At 43.9% G+C, this 19,344-nt stretch overlaps 1 protein-coding gene across 1 annotated transcript in view; it reads left to right on the top strand.

Moving 5' to 3' along the window:
- Nucleotides 1–17,254, top strand: part of LOC8039588 (mutS protein homolog 4) — a 107,669-nt gene extending 90,415 nt beyond the window's left edge. The window contains exons 20-23 of the mRNA XM_029991622.4: nt 5,454–5,524; nt 8,649–8,746; nt 13,472–13,572; nt 16,791–17,254. Coding sequence (XP_029847482.3) covers nt 5,454–5,524; nt 8,649–8,746; nt 13,472–13,572; nt 16,791–17,015 — 495 coding nt within the window. The 3' untranslated portion in view covers nt 17,016–17,254. The remainder of the gene's footprint in view (nt 1–5,453; nt 5,525–8,648; nt 8,747–13,471; nt 13,573–16,790) is intronic.
- The last annotated feature ends 2,090 nt before the right edge of the window (nt 17,255–19,344 follow it).

Genomic DNA, 19,344 nt, shown 5'->3' on the forward strand with positions numbered 1-19,344 from the left:
CTTGGTTTATAAATAAACAAGTGGAACAACCTTCACAAGTTTAGCTGGGTTTTCGTCTAAGTATTATGCAATGGTAGTGAAAGGCGTGAAAAAACTATTCGACATTTGAATCGAAAATATTCTGGCAAATCCACTATTCGCTTCGAACTCAAAATCCACTATTCGCACAAGACTAGTGAACACACAAAGTTGTCACAGTGTCACGTGACACTGCAACATAATGTGGCGTCATGATGCCATGTGAAATAGCGGTCTCACGCGACATCAAAATGTCACTGACGTTGCAATATCACTTCATGGAGTCACCTGATGTCACGTGACCCGATGGTGTCACAAGACGTAGCCATGCCACATCATCGGTACATGTGTATGTTTTTGTTAATTTTTGTATCGATGAAGATGGAGTTTTTCTGCACTTGGTGAGGTGTGCATATGAGCTGCAGTGCCTGTATTATTTGTGCAATTCTTCATTTGAGGTTACAGGATGAGATAAGTTGTTAAGTTGGCACGCTAAATACATTGAACATTTCTCCAGCCTCGCAGCACACCCCACGTTGCACTTATTCGTTCTTTGTTCAAGTATTCGCAAAGTGCCGAAAAAGGCAAATATTGAATATTAATAGAATATTAATAATATTTGGTATATTTTTGAATATTCGCACACCCCTTATTTATGCAGAATCTATGTAGTGCCTGCCGGAAAAAAAAAAGATAATTGTGCATTTCACTGTTCAAACATAAAGTATCATTGTATAAAGCTCAGATGCCATCTGATCGGAGTGGCTAGAAGTTGGTATAATCTGCCAAGGTATTTATTTTTATTTATTTGACATACTATTAGTCCAAGTTAAAGGGACACTGACAGGGTATTTATGCTCGCCGAGGTTTTTAGTTTTACGTGAAATATGAAAGCTCAACTACCCAGAACAGAATTTGCGGCTCGAAATTCGGTTTCTTTCCGCCCGAAAACCGCCGATCAAGAACTGGCCGGTTCGAGTCTCGCTCACTCTCTTTTCCGCGGTCACGGGCCGTTTTCTAAGGTATTGATGCGACCACCAAATTTAATCAAAGTCGTGGGTCACTGAAGGCACACACTCAATATTAAAAATAGAAAAAATATGAAATTCATTTTTTGTGGCTTCTAAAAAGCTGCAAATACGTTGATTGAAAAAAAAGTTCCACAGACAACCGGAAGCATTCTGTGCGTGCGTCGCTTCGCGTATCGTGGGACTCGTGGGGACGGCGATGGCAGCGGACGACGACGGGCGTGGGACCCCTATTTCAGAACTGTCGTTCGCGGTACCGGCGAATTTTGTCTGCCCTTAAAAGAGAAATTTTGGACTGATCAAAAGAATTGGTATTCATCCCGTACGACACGCCCGACCACCAAGCCGATTTGCACGAAGACGTCACCGAGCCGTCGCTCCCTTCTCGTTGCTGAAGACATCGCTGGCGCAAACGTCAAGCACGACGTGTCTACTTCGAGTTGAATATGCACGCGCACGATTTCTTTACTAGGTGCAAATGTCGCCAATGCGTGGTGCTTCCCGACTTCGACGCGGGAGTGCTTTTGCTAGAGGAAAATCGGCAGCAAACTTTCCAACTTACAGTTTATCGGCTGAATTATTACTAAGGAAAGAGATCTACCAGAAAAGAGATGCTTCAGTAGTTCAGTGGGAAAGACGTCCGCTTTACACGCGGTAGGCCGGGTTCAATCCCAGCCTACCGCGTTTTTTTTTTTGTTTTTTTTTTAACATTTTTCGATGTTTACATTTCTTCTTTTTTTTTTTTTTACAATTATCACTGAAGAAAAAAAAAATAACAAACAAATGTTGTGGACGACACGTCGCTGAATTAAATGGTATGGGATTTCCTTTTTGACACCTGCGAACTCAATGTAATCGCTTTCCACAAAATGCAAGGAGCATATAAATCAGGTAGCGTCCGCTTTCCGAGGTGCCCGTAAATGGTCTACAGGAATTGCAGCCAGTCATTGGTCCCGATCTCGTTGATCTTTGGGAAACTCTGTCGCACAATGCCACTTTTTTTTTCGGACGCAGGACATGTGAGCCAGCTCTTCACGCAACATCTTGGGTGTATTCTTTTCGGAGCCGATCATGGAAATTCATCACGGGCACTCACTAATCATCTCCAACTCCTCAATGTACAAAAAAACTCATCTTGGAGTACATAACAACGAGCGGAACATGTATAACTGCAAAAGAATCGCACGGCGAACAGTTCCCGTACGCCGCATGTCGTCTGCTACGGAAAAAAGAAAAAAAAACAAAAAAACACGGTTGGGTGTAGCCACGTGACTTCCGCCACTTACTCTCTTCTCTCCACTTCTCCGACCTCCGTCGGGTTTCGGTTTCGAGCAGTTGCGTTTTTTGGCTTTATTAAAAAAATATGCTACTTTGTTGCAAAATATTAATTGGGTAGTCCTCCGACACCATAATAAAGCGCCTGGCAAAATATGAAAAAAAAATTTTGGGGGGTGTCAGTGTCCCTTTAAGGACTTCAATAGCAGTGGTAATTACAAAAACTTTTGAAAAGCTAGAGAAAATAAAAAGCAATCAAAGCACATGCAGAAACGCTGGTACATAAAATATAAACAATAAGCGGGATCCAATGCACAAACAAGTATATATATTGGCATATAAAAAATAGTTGTGTTGTGTTGAAATAAAATGAAAACAACTCAGAATCATGGAGTGAAACAACATTATTGGAGAGTACATTCCATTCTCGCACTGTGCGTGGGAAAAAGGAAAATTTGAAACAATCTTTATTGAACGAGAATTCATACAAGTAATGTGAGTGCTTGTTCCGAGCGATACGCGCCTTATGAAATGTCACGTAAGTTTATGGGCCTATGAGCGGGGACTCCGAAAGAATAATGAAAAGAAACTTCAAGTGCTTGTTTCTTCGTCTTGACTCAAGGGAGGGAAGATTAGATAGAGCGTACAGCTCTGTTGATGAAGCTAGTTTACGATACTTCGAAAAAATAAAACGTAAGGCTACTCATTGCATGCGTTCAAGATCAAGAATAAGGTTTTTCGTGTGCGGGTCCCATATTTCAGACGCATACACTAACAGAGGCCATATCAGCATTTTATAAGCAAACAGTTTTGTTTCAGTGGTTGCCAATTTTAAAGACCACCGTAAGAAGGCCAGTCTTGTATTAGCCTTTTTACTGTATTGATATTGGTTACATGCACGTTCCATCGAAGATCACTGGTAATAGTAATGCCAAGGTATTTGTTACTATCAATTCTTTTCAAAAGAACACCATAGAGACAGTAAGAGTATATATTGGTTTTAGCTTGTGTGTGATGGACATACAGATCGTTTTTCCTTTATTAAAGGGACTCTGGAACAACTTTTTGACTGGTTTTTAATTTGCACCGATCCTGAGTGCACTGAACGTAGTAACTTAATGAAACTTTTCTTTTCTCAAATTTCGCTTTATTTTAAAAGTTATAGGCAAACTAGAATTACAAAAACAAGCAAAAAATAACCTCCTTCATGACGTCGTAGGTCCTGGCTTGAGTGGCCGTGAACTAGAGGAGGAGTAGTGAGCTCATCGAGCGCTCACGGCTGCCACACTCCGTGTCGACGGCTCGAGAGGGCGCCACTAAAGCACGTGTTGGATAGGCTATATGAAGCGGGCGGCCAGGGCAGCTCGCATTGCGTTTGCTGCACGGTTAAAGACTAATTCGGCATAACGCTTCATTGGCCACAAACGACAGCAAACACGGGATAAATATCAGTTCGGAAGGGGAGCCACTTCGCGCAGCCATACCGCCAAATGGCAAAATCGCCAGCCAGCCCGCGCCGAAAGCCTTCGGAACGCTCGGAACCAGTCAGATCCTCGAGTTGGTATACGACCGCAGCGCCACCGCGTACATTCGGGACCTTTCTGCGCTCACCGTTTGTCGGCGCCTCATCCCACTAGCCCTTTCTAGTATGCGCCATTTTTTCTGCCATTTGATGGCGGGTATGTCGACGGGTCATTTCTTGTTTCCGTACTTTATAAACTGCATTTGTTTTTTTGCTGACCTAAAATACTAAACAAAAACTACTTTTATACATAATTTAAACGGCTTGCGACACTTATATGTTGTATCTTGACAAAAAAAAAATTTTAGCGGTTCTGACCAGTAGTAAGCCCAGGACCAAAGACGTCACATATTGCGCGCTTTCGGCAACGAGGGTCGCCCTCGTAGGTGGAGGAGGTTTCCGCGTCGTCTGGTTAAAATATGACGCACTGATATTTAGTTATTCTCTCCGTGCCCGCTGGCTCGCCCGAACCCCAAGAGACGTGGAAACCGCAAAAAAGGTAGACGCTTAAATATGATTGCAAGGCCCCTTTAAGAGACATTTCCCATTTCCTGCACCATTTCTGAATTTTATGTAGAGACACACTTAGAATTATTTGGTCAGACGCAGTTAGGACGTTGGTGTACAAAACTCAATCATCTGCAAAGAGCCTAGCTTGCACCAGGTGTCGTTTATCGGATCATTTGTAAAAATTAGAAAGAGTAGGGGTTCCTGTAAAAGTATAAAGTAAGCTTTGTAAAAACTTACCGTAAAATACCGGGTGAGCACCCACCCTATCTAGACATGGGCGCTTGTCTGGCTAAATCGGGCGGTCGTATAATTTGCAGAATTCCCAAGTTTCGGAAATGTTAATAGAGGGCGCTGGGACGACGTGGGCGCTTCTGTGGTATTTTAAGGTAGGTTGCTGAAGTAAATGGCTGAAGGAGAAGAACTTGATTTGTCTATGCGAGAATGACATCTGGCAGCAGGAACAGACGTGCTCTGTCTGTTTCTTGCTGCATTTCTCAGATGGTGCATCTGGCGACTTGCTTTACCCTCCGTTTGTTCGTGCTGGCAAGTTCTAAAATCCTCCCATCATTTTCTTCTTTTCTCACATTCAATGAGGGGGATTAATGGCCGAGTGTGTTAATGCGCCGGAGCATGTGGAGCGAAAGCTAGCACTGCAGAACCCAAGGATCCTGGGCTCATTCCTCACCCCTGTCCATTTCGATTTGGACAAGCATTGTATTGGCGTGCAGTCGTGTATCACTACTGCGTGATGCACGTTGAAGACCCCAGGCTAGCTATGGTACTGCACTGGCTAGATTTCTTATCTACGGTGGAGACATTGTACGCCCATTGGGGCAGCTGAATAACTTTCTGCTATCTAAACGTGCACACAACACAATTACTTACATTCATTGTGAAATGAACCAGATGAGTATGGGAAATAATTATATTGCTTGGGGTCACGGAGACATAGAAGACAATGTTGCAGAGAGCTGGATTCGCTCTCTTCAGAACATGCCATCTTCCAGCGTGTTCACAGTTTGTGAAATGATTCCCTCGTCGAACTGTGATTTGCCGACCTGCTGAAACTATTTGTTGAGTGTCTGAACTCTTGGCCCCAGGCATTTGTGATCCTGGCCACCCACTTTGACCTGATGACCCAGATGGAGTCCATGTACCGTAACGTCACCAAGCAAGTCCGAGCTTTCTTATTTTAATCAAAGTTTTTCACCCCTGTAATGTTTGGGATATTTGAGCGCAGTTAGGAAAGTCATGAGTCGTCAGGACATATGGCCAAACCTTTGGAAGAGGTGGGGGAAACTGGCAGAGATTTTTACCCTATTGCTTTCTGTGATGTGCATGCTTTTACTTTGTTCCACTTTACCGGTAATGTTACCAGTACCAAGTTGGGAATGGTGCAAATATCCATTGACCATCCAAATAAAACTTCTGTCTGTGGTCCTAGACTGCAAAAGGTTGCTGCCAAAATTGGGAGTGCACCATAACCACCATTCATAGCTCGGGGTTGGGGTTGGCAAACCGCAGCTCTTGATGTGCCGAGTTGTGGTTCTACAGTCGACCATCTTTGTCTGAGGGGTCGGCAAAACTTTTGAATGTACAATTCTGTTTGCTGTAAAGATTGAGCGTGAAAAATCGTGTCATAAAATATAATGCGACCCGTATCACATTGCGCTGCACCTGCGCAACATAGGGGCCATTTCTGTGCACTTCCGTTAGTCTCACCACAGATTTCTCCCCAGGAATTTTTAGGGGTTGACATAACCACCATGCGAGCGGTGATAGGGAAGGGGGGAGGGGGGGTAGTTTGCAGTGCATTACGATCTGGCTTGTCGACAGAATGCATTTTGCATAGGCTCTCTGACTTTGCGGCCCTCTGAGTGGTGTCACGCTGCGGTGATAAAACAAAACCAAATTGCCTTGGGAAAAAAAACAAAAAAGAAGGAGGAGGAGGAGGAGGAGGAGGAGGAGGAGGAGGAGGAGGAGGAGGGGGGGGAAAGGCGGGGAGCGAGCGAAGAGGCAAAGATAAAGCAAGCCACGGCGCAAGTAAACATTGAGCAAGAAAAGTCCCCTCGGCTGTCTGCTGTCTGCCACTCGCTGCCTGCGGAGAGAGCGTGGTGTGCGTTTGTCGTGTTTGTTTATTTTGTGTTTCTCCTCGGCCAAGCACCCGCCCCGCCCCCCCCCCCCCCCCCCCTCGCCGTCCCCGCACTGCCGGCGGCGCTCTGCAGCTCCGCTCTCCTTGTTTGAAAGACTGGCGGTAGGGGGCGATGCGGTGACACGCGATAACGTGGCGGTGCAGGCCTGCTAAGTGCAACGGTCTGCAGCCATGTGCGCAGGCAAAATCATATCATCATCCTGTGGCATAATTGAGCTGTGAGCGGTCAGTCGGAGCGGTGAGCGGTCAGTCGGAGCGGTGGGCAGCAAAGCCCCTGCTGCCCGCCGTGGGGAGAACCCCGTCTCCCTGCTATTGTGGCGTCACGGGAGGGAGGTTACACATTTGACATACTGCAGACCGCCCGTCTAGACCAAGACGAAAGTTGGCTGACATAATCGAGGATTTTGGGCTCACCCCCACTGAGACTTGGAAAGAATTTGGGCGAAGATCGGCATGCTTGTCAAACAGCTTTCCAGTGAGCGAAAATGGGATGCAAAGGGGGATCAATGGCCGAGTGGGCTAGCACACCAGTTCAGAGCATATGGAGCAAATGCTCACGCTGCAGAACCCCAGCCTGTTTCGATCTGGATGAGCATCGTACCAGCGTGCGATCGTGTATCACTACTGTGTGGTGCACGTTAAAGACCCCAGGCTAGCGGTCGTACTGCGCACTGGCTAAATTTCTCATCTACAGCTGGGAGACAAGTTGATCGTTGAAGCAGACTAAGTTCTAGGCTGTGTAAACATACACACACCCCAATTTTTTTAAAGGGGAGGCAAAAAAACTTGTCTTATAAAAAAAAGAAGAGATTCATTTTTCACGAGTTTAGGCAATCCAAGACCACCAAAGTAAAGTCTGCAACCCTTTTTTTGTCCCGGCATGATAACCGAGGAGCGGGGGAAAAATGGAAAGTACAACACAGAGCTTGGAGCTTCGTGTTTACCGCCCCGATTTTTTCCCCGCTGCTGGGTTACCATATCGGTATTGAATCAGCTAGCCTGCACACTTGCTTTTTTTTTTTCCCTGTCTCATCTAACAGCCTGTACAGAGCATTAATGGAAATGTTTACTGGGACCCTGTTTTCTCTTTTTCTTTTTTTCTACCATCTTATATAAAATGTAGTGACGCACGTGGTTTAATGTACTATTTTTCACAAAGGCCAGTATTTTTGCTAGGCAGATTGCAACAGTAGTATCAGCATAAAAATCGCAGCAACACGGAAAAACTCGCAGAAGTCCATCAACTTCTCCCTCTTTTTTCCTTTTCTTTTTTACTCGAGCTGCCCTGGTTTTTTTGCCTGATGTGCTCAAGATGCACAATATGCTTCGGTGGTGTGTTGTCGAAAGAGGAATTAATTGATTGCAGTGAGTCAACCATTCATGGCCTCTGTTGTTGACAGAGTTGGTGCAGGTGCCTATATCACCCATCCATCTCCCGCCTTGCTCATACCGCTGATGCAGTGAACTACCAGAATCAAGAGGCCGTGCACAAGCAAACGAAACCAACATTACTATATCCTATGTTAAAATAAAGCAAATTGAGTGCAAGTGCAACAAAAGAGCTTCCTCGGGAGTTTTTTTCGAAGAAAACGGCCCGACATCGCTTGGAGCTTGGAGCTGCATGGTGCTGAACTATCGGGAAATAACATTTTATTTTTTCCTCAACGCCCAGTACTTTAGGTTTCATTTTTGTCAAATATTTTCTCTACTTTTGAAAACTGTTTTTGTTATAACCACAGCCACACTTGGAATTTAATCATTAGAAGTGGGTTCAGATTGCATTGGAAGTATACAAATAGGAGCCCAAAATGAACACAAGTTTGGTTTTTGTGTTTTCGGATAAATTCGAGAAACACTCTTTAAGATACCGGCTAAACTTCCAGTTGTGCCGTGGTATCCAGGAGGGGAATCCACGAGAAATAAATATGTACAGGCCCGAATACAAAGCGCATCATTACACCGCAGAATTGTACATTATCAACGGTGCAAAGACATCTCACTGTCTCCGCCTGTGGGGCAGTCCAGCAAATAGCCAGGCCTCGTCAGTCTGGAAGCTCTTGACGTCCCTTTCAATTTAATTGGAGGGGAGTGTAATTACAGTCACCTCGCCGGTGCAAAGACCAAGCCCCTCTTTGTCTCGCAGTTTCCACATGCAGGTCGAGACTGAGGAAAACGAGGGATGCTTGAAGCTGCAGTGCACCCATCGACTTGCCAAGGGAGCATGCATGGACCGCAAATATGGTAGGCATTCCACACCGGGGCCATTTGCGTCAAGCAGAGAGTCGCCGGACTCATCTATGTGAGATGAATATAGATACCACCCGTGATTATAGTTGGGCAAAGATTTAAATTTTTGAACAGAGGTTTAGAATAATATACTATTTGATATGAACCTTAATATTCATACTTTTTGAAGTGTTGGCAATGTCACGGTTGATGCCAGTTATCCTCGTTGAATATGCTTTTTACCGAGCATGGGTGCACAGCAGAGAAGCGGCACTTGCAAGGCAGACACCCCAATCCTGCAAATGTCGCTTACCCACAGTGCAGCCACGTGCTGAGGGTAACCGAGAGGGATGGTGCTTGCACTCTCAATCTGTATTTAGTAGGCATACGCAAGTAGTGGATTTTAAGTTCGAAGCAAATAGTGGTTTTGGCTGAGTATTTTCTAATCAAATATCTAATAGTTCCTCCAAGCCTTTCACTATTGTTGCACCCTGCTTAAACGCAAACTCAGCTGAACTCATGAAGGTTCTTCCCAACCTTCCACTTGTCCATTTCTAAGCTAATTTTAATTTATCTATACATATTTATAGATTGTGACCTCAGAAAGTCCAATGCCTACATTGGGATTATAGTAATTATAATAATAATAATAATAATGCTTTATTTGCGAGGAAACGCAAGGAAATCCAATGCAAGAATGGCAAGGAAACGACAGATTTGACATAAAATTAAGCATATAGAGATGCCCTAATCGAGTAGATTTATAACTCTTGCAATATGCAGATATCTTCAATCTCAAATTCCTAGTTGCTCTCGTGCCATAAAACTCCAATCAATGAATCAATCAATCTCAGATTTGAAAAAAAAAGAAAAAAAAGAATCTTGAATGATAAACGGAGGTTGTCGGGGCGTATCTGCCTAACATACTCTTCCATAATAGCCACAGTTTAATTTGAAAATTTTATTGCAATGCAGGTATCCAAATTAACAAAGTTTCTGTTTCTTTTTAAATACACCAGGCGTGCGTGTGCACCATCCCACTGTGAAAAATTTTTTCTTCTCCGTTCACGATTGATATATTTATACTTTTTGAAATGTGACTCCAGCGGGTTGGTCCCTTTGAGCACGCTTCTTACCAGGCGCCAGTGCACTGTTGAGAAGCAACACCTGTGGGGGGGCTTGCCTCTGCAGGCGTCACTTGCGCAGTGTACTCATGCTTGGTAAGAAATGCGCTCAATGTGACTAACCCACGGCAATCAACACATTGAAAAATATAAATGTCACAGTTCATCTCGAAGCAAACATTTGCGCAACACTAGTATTTAGGAAAAGCTGAAACTTGATGGATGTTGATCTTGTAGTAGATTTTTTAAAAATAAACTATGGCTATCTTGCAACAATATATGTTAGGCAGTAATGCACCCACAGATAATAATAAAAATAATAAACTTTATTTACCATGAGATGAGCTATGTGCATCATAAGTCGTGCTTGTTTTTTTTTTTTTTAGAATTTGAAATTGAGGGAAGGATATTTACGCATAACAAGACGACTCGTAAATCCTCTCAATTACGTATAGCTGAGCATCATTCTAGTTTATTTTCACGTCAAATCTCATTTACCTGCCACCCGTGTGTAGGCCTTAAACTGTGCGAGGCCACAGTCAGTAAATCGATTAAAATTAACTGACTTAGCAGTAGACAAATGGAAGGGTGAGTCCAGCTGAATTTTCGTTTGTTTGAGCTTGGTGCAACAGTAGTGATAGACTTTGGAAAAGGTGCAATGACTATTCAATTAGGATATATTCATCCAAAATAACTATTCACTTCAAACTTAAAATTCACTATTTTCTCATGCCTACCCAAGATCGACTGATCCTGACAGACTATGTAGTCCCACAGGTCGATAGGACACCTGTTGCCCCAAAGTCAGTAGGGTGGACACACATTTATATTTTGCAGCTGTGAAAGACTATCGCATTTACAGTTGTGCCCTTTTATGATGAACCCGATACAGCAAATTACTGTCTATATCGAGCGCCCAAATATTTCAAACAAAAATGCATGTTAAGTGTATGTCTATAACAAACAACCTATTGGCTATATCAAACTCTGAAACAGTAAACGGCCCTCGGAAACGCGCGAATGTCTGCCCGGGGCACCGACTTGAGATTACGACGCGCAAATGGTCGACCTGACCTCTTTACGAACAGCAGTTTCAACCAGCTTCAGTGTGAATCTTGTTCTTGTTAGAGTTTACTACGGATGCAAGCACTCAAATGCACGACGAGAGAGCTTTGTTGTTTCCAGTCGCACGAAGCACATGGCGTGCTTCTCTATGGTTCCGCTGGTTTCGTTTAGATTTTGGAAGAAAATCTCCTTCATGAACATGCCCGTTGTACTGCCAGCCCTAAATCTAAAGCACAGGCGCTTGTGGCTCACTCGTAATCGGCGCACCTCACGCAGCAAAAGGGGAAGCGACTTCTATCTACTTCGTGCGAGTCTAGATGCTCCAATCCAGCAAACGTCCCTGCAGAAGAAACAGTTACACTGGAACTGCTTCCCGTTTTATCTGTTAGCCCACCTAGCGCATTATCAGTTACGTTTTCTTGAATTAAAGGGTTTTTTTCGCGATCCAGTGAAGTACCTACACACAAGTGTTTACTGCACATTTAATGTCAATGTATTTTGAACTCCCGGCTTCCAAATCCGCTATATGTGGGTTCTGATATAACAAACTATTTGATATATCCAACTAATATGTGCTTTGGAAAGGGTTCGTTATAAACAGGTTTGACTGTATTCAAATGTAGATTGACATTTATTTCTCGGAACTGCCGCTTAAAATTAGGGGTCAACCTGTAATTGTGACGAAAGGATGTCGACCTATATAAGAGTGAGCAAAATTTTCGAGCCAGTTGGGCTTACCCAGATGCTCCGCCGTGTGAGGTGCTACTCCTAGCATGCCACTGCAGAGTGGCGAAGCGTGACCGACACGCCGGTGCAAAACGGTAGAGCCTAACGTGGGTTGTGCAAACTCCATGCGAAATGAAACTATACCATAAAATACCGAGCAACTGCCCACTTAAAATTGGGAAGTAATTGTGGAAAACCAGGGATGGGTACTTTCTAGGTCTATGAGTGAAAATGCAGAAGCACATTGTCGGGTGGGCCCTTGCTTGGTCCGACCGCTGAACTCAGAATGGCCGTCCTTTGCCAAGTTTGACAAGTGCTCCGACGCGTAAAAACAGAATTTCGACGTCATTTTCGCCAAAGAAAAAACGCCGTACGACGCTCAATGCAGTTTTCACGGGAGCGGCACTCGGCACAAAAAGCGACGCGACCGTCCCTATTCCCAGCCACATTCACAATTTCACTCTCCACCACGGCATGTTTGTTGACATCATTATTTTTGATGGGCGAAATATCTTGAACAGCTGGGCAATTCGTCAATCCCAGTTTTGTGGACAATGCGTGCCAGGTGGTTAAACTGTTGATCGCTTAATTTCCCACTTGCAGCCATAACTCACACGCACGTGACGCGTGCTGTCACGTTTGGTTTGGCTTGGCTTGGCCTCGCCGCTTGGCGATTTATTGACTCTGTGGGTGCGCGGGGGAAAAAGAAATATCAACGACTGTTCTGGATGGTGTGTTCATTATGTGAGTAAATGCGGTAAATACTAGTTTATTGAGAAAAATTAAAAAGTGGTTGATGAAGCACCGTCTAGTCCTCGTGACTAAAGCCTTTGAATAACTTTTCTGAGCTGGAACGAAAGAGAGCAACTTATCTATCCGACACGGTCTGGACCCCTCATTGCCCTTCTGCTTTGCCACTTCACCCGTGGTATGCCTGTGCTGCGTGCCGGTTGCAGGGATAATGGTTTGTCTCGCATATTTTCTAACTTGCTTAAAGTAGCGGAATGGGCACGCACTTATTGAGTCCTTCGAGGATTGTTTTAAATGTCTTAAAAGTAGGGGGTGGGTGCTTACGTGACATGCTCTTCATTTTACGGTAGCTGAACCAGTGGGGCTGAGCACTGCAGAAGCGTGCGCACGCGGGAGAAAGAGACGGAAAGATGAAACTGCAAAAGCGTCAACCCATTTCAAGGAAAGTCAAGGCCATGCAGGGCAAAAAGTGTAGTGCACAGGTGGCGAGGAGGTAAAAAAGAGGGGGCAAAGGGAAAAGGGCAGCTGCAGCCGGGCTGCCCAGTGCATCACATCGGCCGCGTTGGGTGACAGCTTTTGAACGTAACAACTGGGAAGGCAGATGCAACTAAGAGGAAATCAATACAGATATCTCCATGGGAGCTCAGTGAGACACTCGGTAAAGCGTATCAACCGAGAACATACCAACAACAGTCTTCTTACTGTGCTTGCAAGGGATTGGATAACAGTTGCAGACTATAGTTGCAACATTCAGTTTGTGGGATAGAAAGTATGAAGTGATACTAATGATCACTGGTGCTAAGGTTGTATTGCATGCTTTTCAAGATTACGAAGGTATTGGTGACGATCTAATAACTATGTCAATGTCATGCTGTAAGGTAGCTGAGCAGTGCTCAGATAAAAATAAAGACCAGGATAGCTTTGAGGCACTGGACCCAAGGTGTCCAATGAGTAAACTTATTAGTAATTTAATTCCAGCTTGAGCAGACAATGTGATCCAGATCTCAAAGGAACGTGTTCACTATCTCCAAGCTGCATTTCCTGCAGCCAAATGGAATCTGCCCGCTGTACTCAGGTCTCAAGCTTGCCGAGATCTCCAACATCCCAGCTCCCATCGTGGCCAGGGCAGCCCAAGTCTCGGACCAGATATGTGCCGCTTTCCCAGCATTCAGCCACGTGAGCACGGGAAGTGGATGGGCAAGAAAGGGAAAGTTAATCCTTCTATTGTCGTAAGAGGTCCAGTGCGTTTGTATTTCGTTCCGCATGTTAACGAAAGCCTTGAGCATGCACTGCTTTGTCTGAAAGGCCTACATGCTCCTTGAGTAGTGGAAACAAGGCTGCAGTCACGTGCCTGCAACTCTGGGATGCACTCTTACTTCCGTAGCCGAGACATATTCCAAGCACTTGCCCTACAACCTCGGTCTCGCGACTAGGGTGCCTGGAATGCATCTCCGACTCATGTACTGCTCATTCATCAGAGTGCCCCCAGTGGCAACACGGCCTATCACCGAAGCTCACATGTCCCGACTGTTGGTTGTAGACATAGAGTTTGTATAATAAATCTAAAGTGAAAGGTCCATCATATTCCCGTGCATCTCAGTTGCTCGGAATGGCAGGGCATAGAAGCAGACATCAGTGGTTTCTGTGGGCCCAGATTGCTGGCAGCACTTTAGAGGGCAACTCTGCCCAATTTCGAAAATTTCGGGATAATGAGTGATTTCACATTAAAAAGCACTAATAAAAGGCTCTACGTCATTTGTTTGCGACAAATGGAATATATATTGTTAAATCTTACTTTGAACATGAGCAGGTCTCGAAACAAAAACTTTGGCTCTGTCTGGCAACATCGGCCTCGGGCTGCCAAAACCATGGCTATCACGTGGTACGAGATATCACGTGACCCTCTGCGCAACGACGGGCAGGATTGGGGCGGGCTGGCGGGCTACGATTGGCATTGGGGCAGGCGTGTGCCAGGCGCAAGTGTCATCTGCATCACATCCTTCACCATGTTTCGGTGTCTATGACATTTGATGACATCTGCACAGCTGCGGCATCAGTCTGCGCACGTATTGTGAACGGAACTCCGAGAGACAGTAATCACAAACGGTGAAACAACGACGGCGGTTGTGACGCGGGGGCGGCCAGACGGCTCCGAAGAAGCGCGCTGCGCAGGCACACATCAATCACGTGGACAGCACTGAGCGTCCAGAGGAAACGTTGACGTCACCCGTTACGCTTGCTCAGAGAAGTAAAAAAAAACCAGGAAGGGGCAATGGTGATAACGTTTAGCTCAACATCGGCTACGCCAACTCTGTAGCCTTGACTGCGCTGTGGGCTGCGCCTCAATTCGTCCGCTAGAGTCAGCCGATTTCGGCAACTTGGCGAGTTGCAAAGTTTGCCCGACTATTCAAGGAACATTTAGACAGAACGACGTCGTAATATTTGACGTGTGGTCTTCCTAGGTGATACTGAAGAGGACAGCATTGTTTTTTCAAAAACAGAAATTAAGCGGAGTTGCCCTTTACTAAACGGAAGGAAGCAGCAAAATGTTGCTTGCAAGGGCAGTATCTAGTCTTTTATAATTTTATTTTGCAAGAAAACACCGGCAGAATGCATTGTTTGATTACTTGTGCAGCAGGTACAAGACTGGCAGTGCGAAAACATAAATGATAACAGATGGAAAAACAGCGGGCGCTTTATCGCACTGTCAGTCTTGCACCCGTTGTACGAGTGGTAACTTCAGCGCTCCACTGCACTTCCCACATGGTCGAAGTCGTTCTAAAATTTGCTGACCCTGAGCAAGTTTGCAGTCTGAGTAACATGTTTATCTTAATTAATTAAAAATTAAACCGTTTCGGATGAGCCTAGCTCGTCAACGTGGAGCCGTCCTCAAACCGTTCAGGATGAGTATAACTCGTCTGTTTTCCTCGGTTCGTGCACTCTACTGTTTGGGATGAGCCATGTTCACTCATGGCTTAATTTGAGGCTCTGCCAACAGATGGCAGCACAAAATATTTAAAAAAAAAAAATTTCTCTTATTCTGTTTGTGGCTAGAAACTTGATTTGGAAGGCAACAAATGTAATTTTGAAGACAACAATTAAGCCGTTGAGGGTCAGAAATTTATCAAAACTAGAAACGGTTAGGGGGTTAATCAGCCGACTTATTGTGATGGTTACATACAGGGTGTCTTTTTATTAAACTTTACAGATTTGTTAAAAAAAAAAAAAAAAAAAAGCTGTGAAAGCTACACTTATGCGGTTTGTGCAGGTGAGTTTTACAGCCAGGAGGACATAGTCCTCCTGGCCGCAAATTGTAATGGTCAGTCGGCTAATTAACTAAATTTTGTTAATTATAACTTTTTAATTAGTGAAAATACATATTGTTCCAATTAGAAACTTGCTGAGCATCATCGAAAACCACTAAATCAGTAGTTTTCACGAAGACTTTGAGCATGTGACAAGCGCAATAATATGCGAGCGTGGCGAGCATGGATAAGCCTAGAATGAGAGAGCGTTCAACCCTAAGGTTACATTCGCATGGTTTATAGACAGCATGATTTGAGTATTCTGGGCAGGTAACGAAAGAATTTCGTCGGGGTTGTCTGGGTAAAAGATGCACACTGTCTACATTAGAACATTTTTGCAAAACTTGGTACCGTGATTTATTTGTTAAATTTTTGGGTCCTGACCCCTTTAACTAGTTTTTCAAAATAAAATGGGAGAGATATGACCTAGAAGCACTGATTCTGAGCAGGGGGAAGCATTTTCTTAAGTCACTAGCTCATGGAAAATATTGCACAATTAAAAAACAAGCAACCCAGTTTTGACTTGAAACTAGAAGTACAAGTTTTGTCTGGTTAAGGTAAATAAATCATCTATCATTTGGTGCAACCGCAGCAGAGGCAGGTACCATGAGGAAAGAAAACTTGCGCAGTTACACGCCACACAGGGATTGTAACACCACCTAACTTTCACACAAAAAAAAAAAAAATCTGTCCAAGGCATTTTTGCTTTTTCATAACGTATATTTGCACTGTGGGTGTTGCTTCCCTGCAGCACACCCATACTGCAGAGGAAACGCCACCAACAAAGATATATAGGGTTGTTTCACGTGACATACGTCTAGCTCAAAGTATTGCCAGACTAGTTGATGAACTTTCATTCTGTTTTTTTATGCATGAAGGCAATGTTTTCCAGATTGCTTGAGTTTTTGTTTTTTTAAAATGTGATAACATTTCTTTCGGCAGCAAAAAGGGATGTGTTTGTGTCTTTTACATGGAAGGTCAAATTAAATACACTGTTATTCGAATCGCTGTTCGAGAATTCGAACATGGGCTGGCATCGACCCAGTAGCAGTTGTGTTGCAAGCCGATGAAACGGGCACTTCTCTACAGGACAATCCAGAACTGTGGAAACTGGAGCGAGCGGAGCTGGAACTCGGTGGCAAGCTGAAGATGCTGGCCAAGCACTGCAAGCTGAGTCGGCCCCAACGACACGCCCACCTACTCGAGCTGCAAGCGGAAGCGCAGCGCTTACGGGCCTGGAAGCAAGCACTGCTCGACACATCAACCAGTGCCCCACAAGCAGCATCTGACTCGACGATGGGTTCGGAAGAGTGATCCGTTTCCGAGAACAGCCTTTTTTCAAACGAGCACCTCAGGTTATTTGTCTATTTGTTTATTTATTTATTTGCTTATATTGACAGCCAGGTCGGGCTTCGGTTGTTTCCTTGTATAAAGACATCAGTCATTGCTCGTTAATTTAGCTTGTATTTCTGCCATCACTGCTCTACAAACTGAAGGACTGTCTGCTATAAAACACTAAGTTCATTTGGTTTTCCTTCAAAGAACTGTCTGCTATTGTCTCGTACTTGAAAAACCCTGAGACAAGAACAAACAAAAAAAGACTTTTTTTTTTGGGGGGGGGGGGGGGGGGGGGGGGCGGTATTGTTGTGCACCAGCTTGCCTGCACGTTAACCCTCATTTTAGTAATGCTACTGTGTCTTCGATGTTTACATTCAACATTATCGGTTACTGTAAATGATTTTATTTTCATGAGTTATATATCTTGTGACGTGAAGTGATATGCTAAGCATTTGTTACCATAGGTTGAATGTTCCACACTATATCAAGAAACAAAATTCTTGAAAATTCAGACCTTGCAAAAATTAAGTCGCTTACAGTATTCACAGTGGATATCTCTATTGTACTTCCAAAGAAAGAGTGGCTTAATTATTAATGCAAACATCTGGAATGATATCATGCATATGCTGTTACAAGGAAGCTCGAAAATGACCCTTATTGCCGACATATAGTATTTCATTCATGAATAGTGGACAAACATCAATAGTAGGTTAGAAACAACTGTGTGACCTTTGAACAAGATCAACTCCTCTAATTTGCGAATACAAGTGGGCAGATAGCGTCATAGGGCAGTTTACTGATGTTCTCTTACACTTGGGTATCTGTATGTGTCGAGGGCTTTGAAATAACTATTGTAATCAATAGATCTTTCTTAAAATTCTGAAATCTCTTCGTCAAAGAAACCTTCATGTTTTAATGAAAGAAAGTTGTGACCACTGGTTTTATGGTGGCTAATAAGAAAAGGTGCTTCTAGGCAGGCATGGAGCCAGTGTGTTCAGATAAAGCATTACCAAAATGCAGTGCACTGATCGGACACAAAAGCTGCCTGCATCAGCATTTTCCCCTGACTGGTCCAATCAATCCGCTGGCCCATTTTTTGGGTCATTGCACCTTGTGTAGATTTTTTTTTTTTTTTTTTGTAGGCCACAGCCTCTTGACACCATTGAAATTAATTTGGAGCAGAAGCTAGCGGTGTCCTGCAAAAAAGAAAAGCACTCTCTCCCATCAGCATACCAATTGTTAACAATGGAGTACAGTCAAACCCGTTTATAGCGAACAGCAGGAAACGCTACGATGAGTTCGATATGGCAGAAACCACTTACAACGAACTTCCATGATGCGTGTGTCATAAGGCAAGAGCTTTTCTTTCTTTCTCATCTCTTCACTTCCGCCTTGTACCAACGCGCTGCAAAGATTTTTTTTTTTTTTTTTTTTTTTTTATGCGTGCAGAGTTTTTTTTTTTTTAGCTTATCTAGCCCCTTCTGAATCGCTTCTCTTCGTGAGCAAAAGCTTTGGGATGAAGTTTTTTTGTGTGTGTGCGTGCAGAGTGTATTTTTAGCTCTCTCCCCTCCTGAATCGCTTCTCTTCACTGAATTTTGTTCGTGACTTGAGCTTTTGAAATTTTCTTTCTTTCCTACTTCTTTTGGGGGGGGGGGGGAAGAAGGAAGGGAAGGGGGAAGGGAAGGGAAGAGGGGGGAGGGGATGAGAGGGACAAGCTAGAAGACGATTGTTGACACGTTTTTGGAAGCCTTTTCGGGGGGAAAAAGTTTGATATAGCCAATATGTTGTTCGTTATAAGAAGTACTTTTTACATGCATTTTTATTTAAATTTTCCGTGAGTTCGATATCGACAATAATTCGCTGTGCGTAAGTTCGTTTTAAACGGGTTTTACTGTATGTTCATTACCATCATTATGATGATAAACCACTTTTTTATGGTGCTAAAGACTGATATACTGTAAAACCCTTTATTTTCGCGGCCCCTATTTTTCGCGAATCGGTCACAGATGACATAATTGCGACCACTAAATTTCGCGAATTCCAGACGCCTGGATTGAAAATCTTAAGAACCGCAATTTTCGCTCGCCCTTAAATTTCGCGAATTCTTCAATTCGTGAAATTCGCGAAAATTGAGGGCTCGCGAACATTAAGGGTTTTACAGTATTTTAAAAGGGTCTTGTCTCACATCATCGCATCAATCTCTTTACTGTGTGTCACCAAAGGATCACTGCCATAATATATCCTTTACAGCCTTCGTTGTATAGTAATTCATTATCCAAAAATGACTGTACTCCCCCGCAATTAA

This window comes from Ixodes scapularis, unplaced genomic scaffold (assembly GCF_016920785.2).
Source record: "Ixodes scapularis isolate PalLabHiFi unplaced genomic scaffold, ASM1692078v2 PGA_scaffold9__187_contigs__length_104089568, whole genome shotgun sequence".
Taxonomy (NCBI): domain Eukaryota; kingdom Metazoa; phylum Arthropoda; class Arachnida; order Ixodida; family Ixodidae; genus Ixodes; species Ixodes scapularis.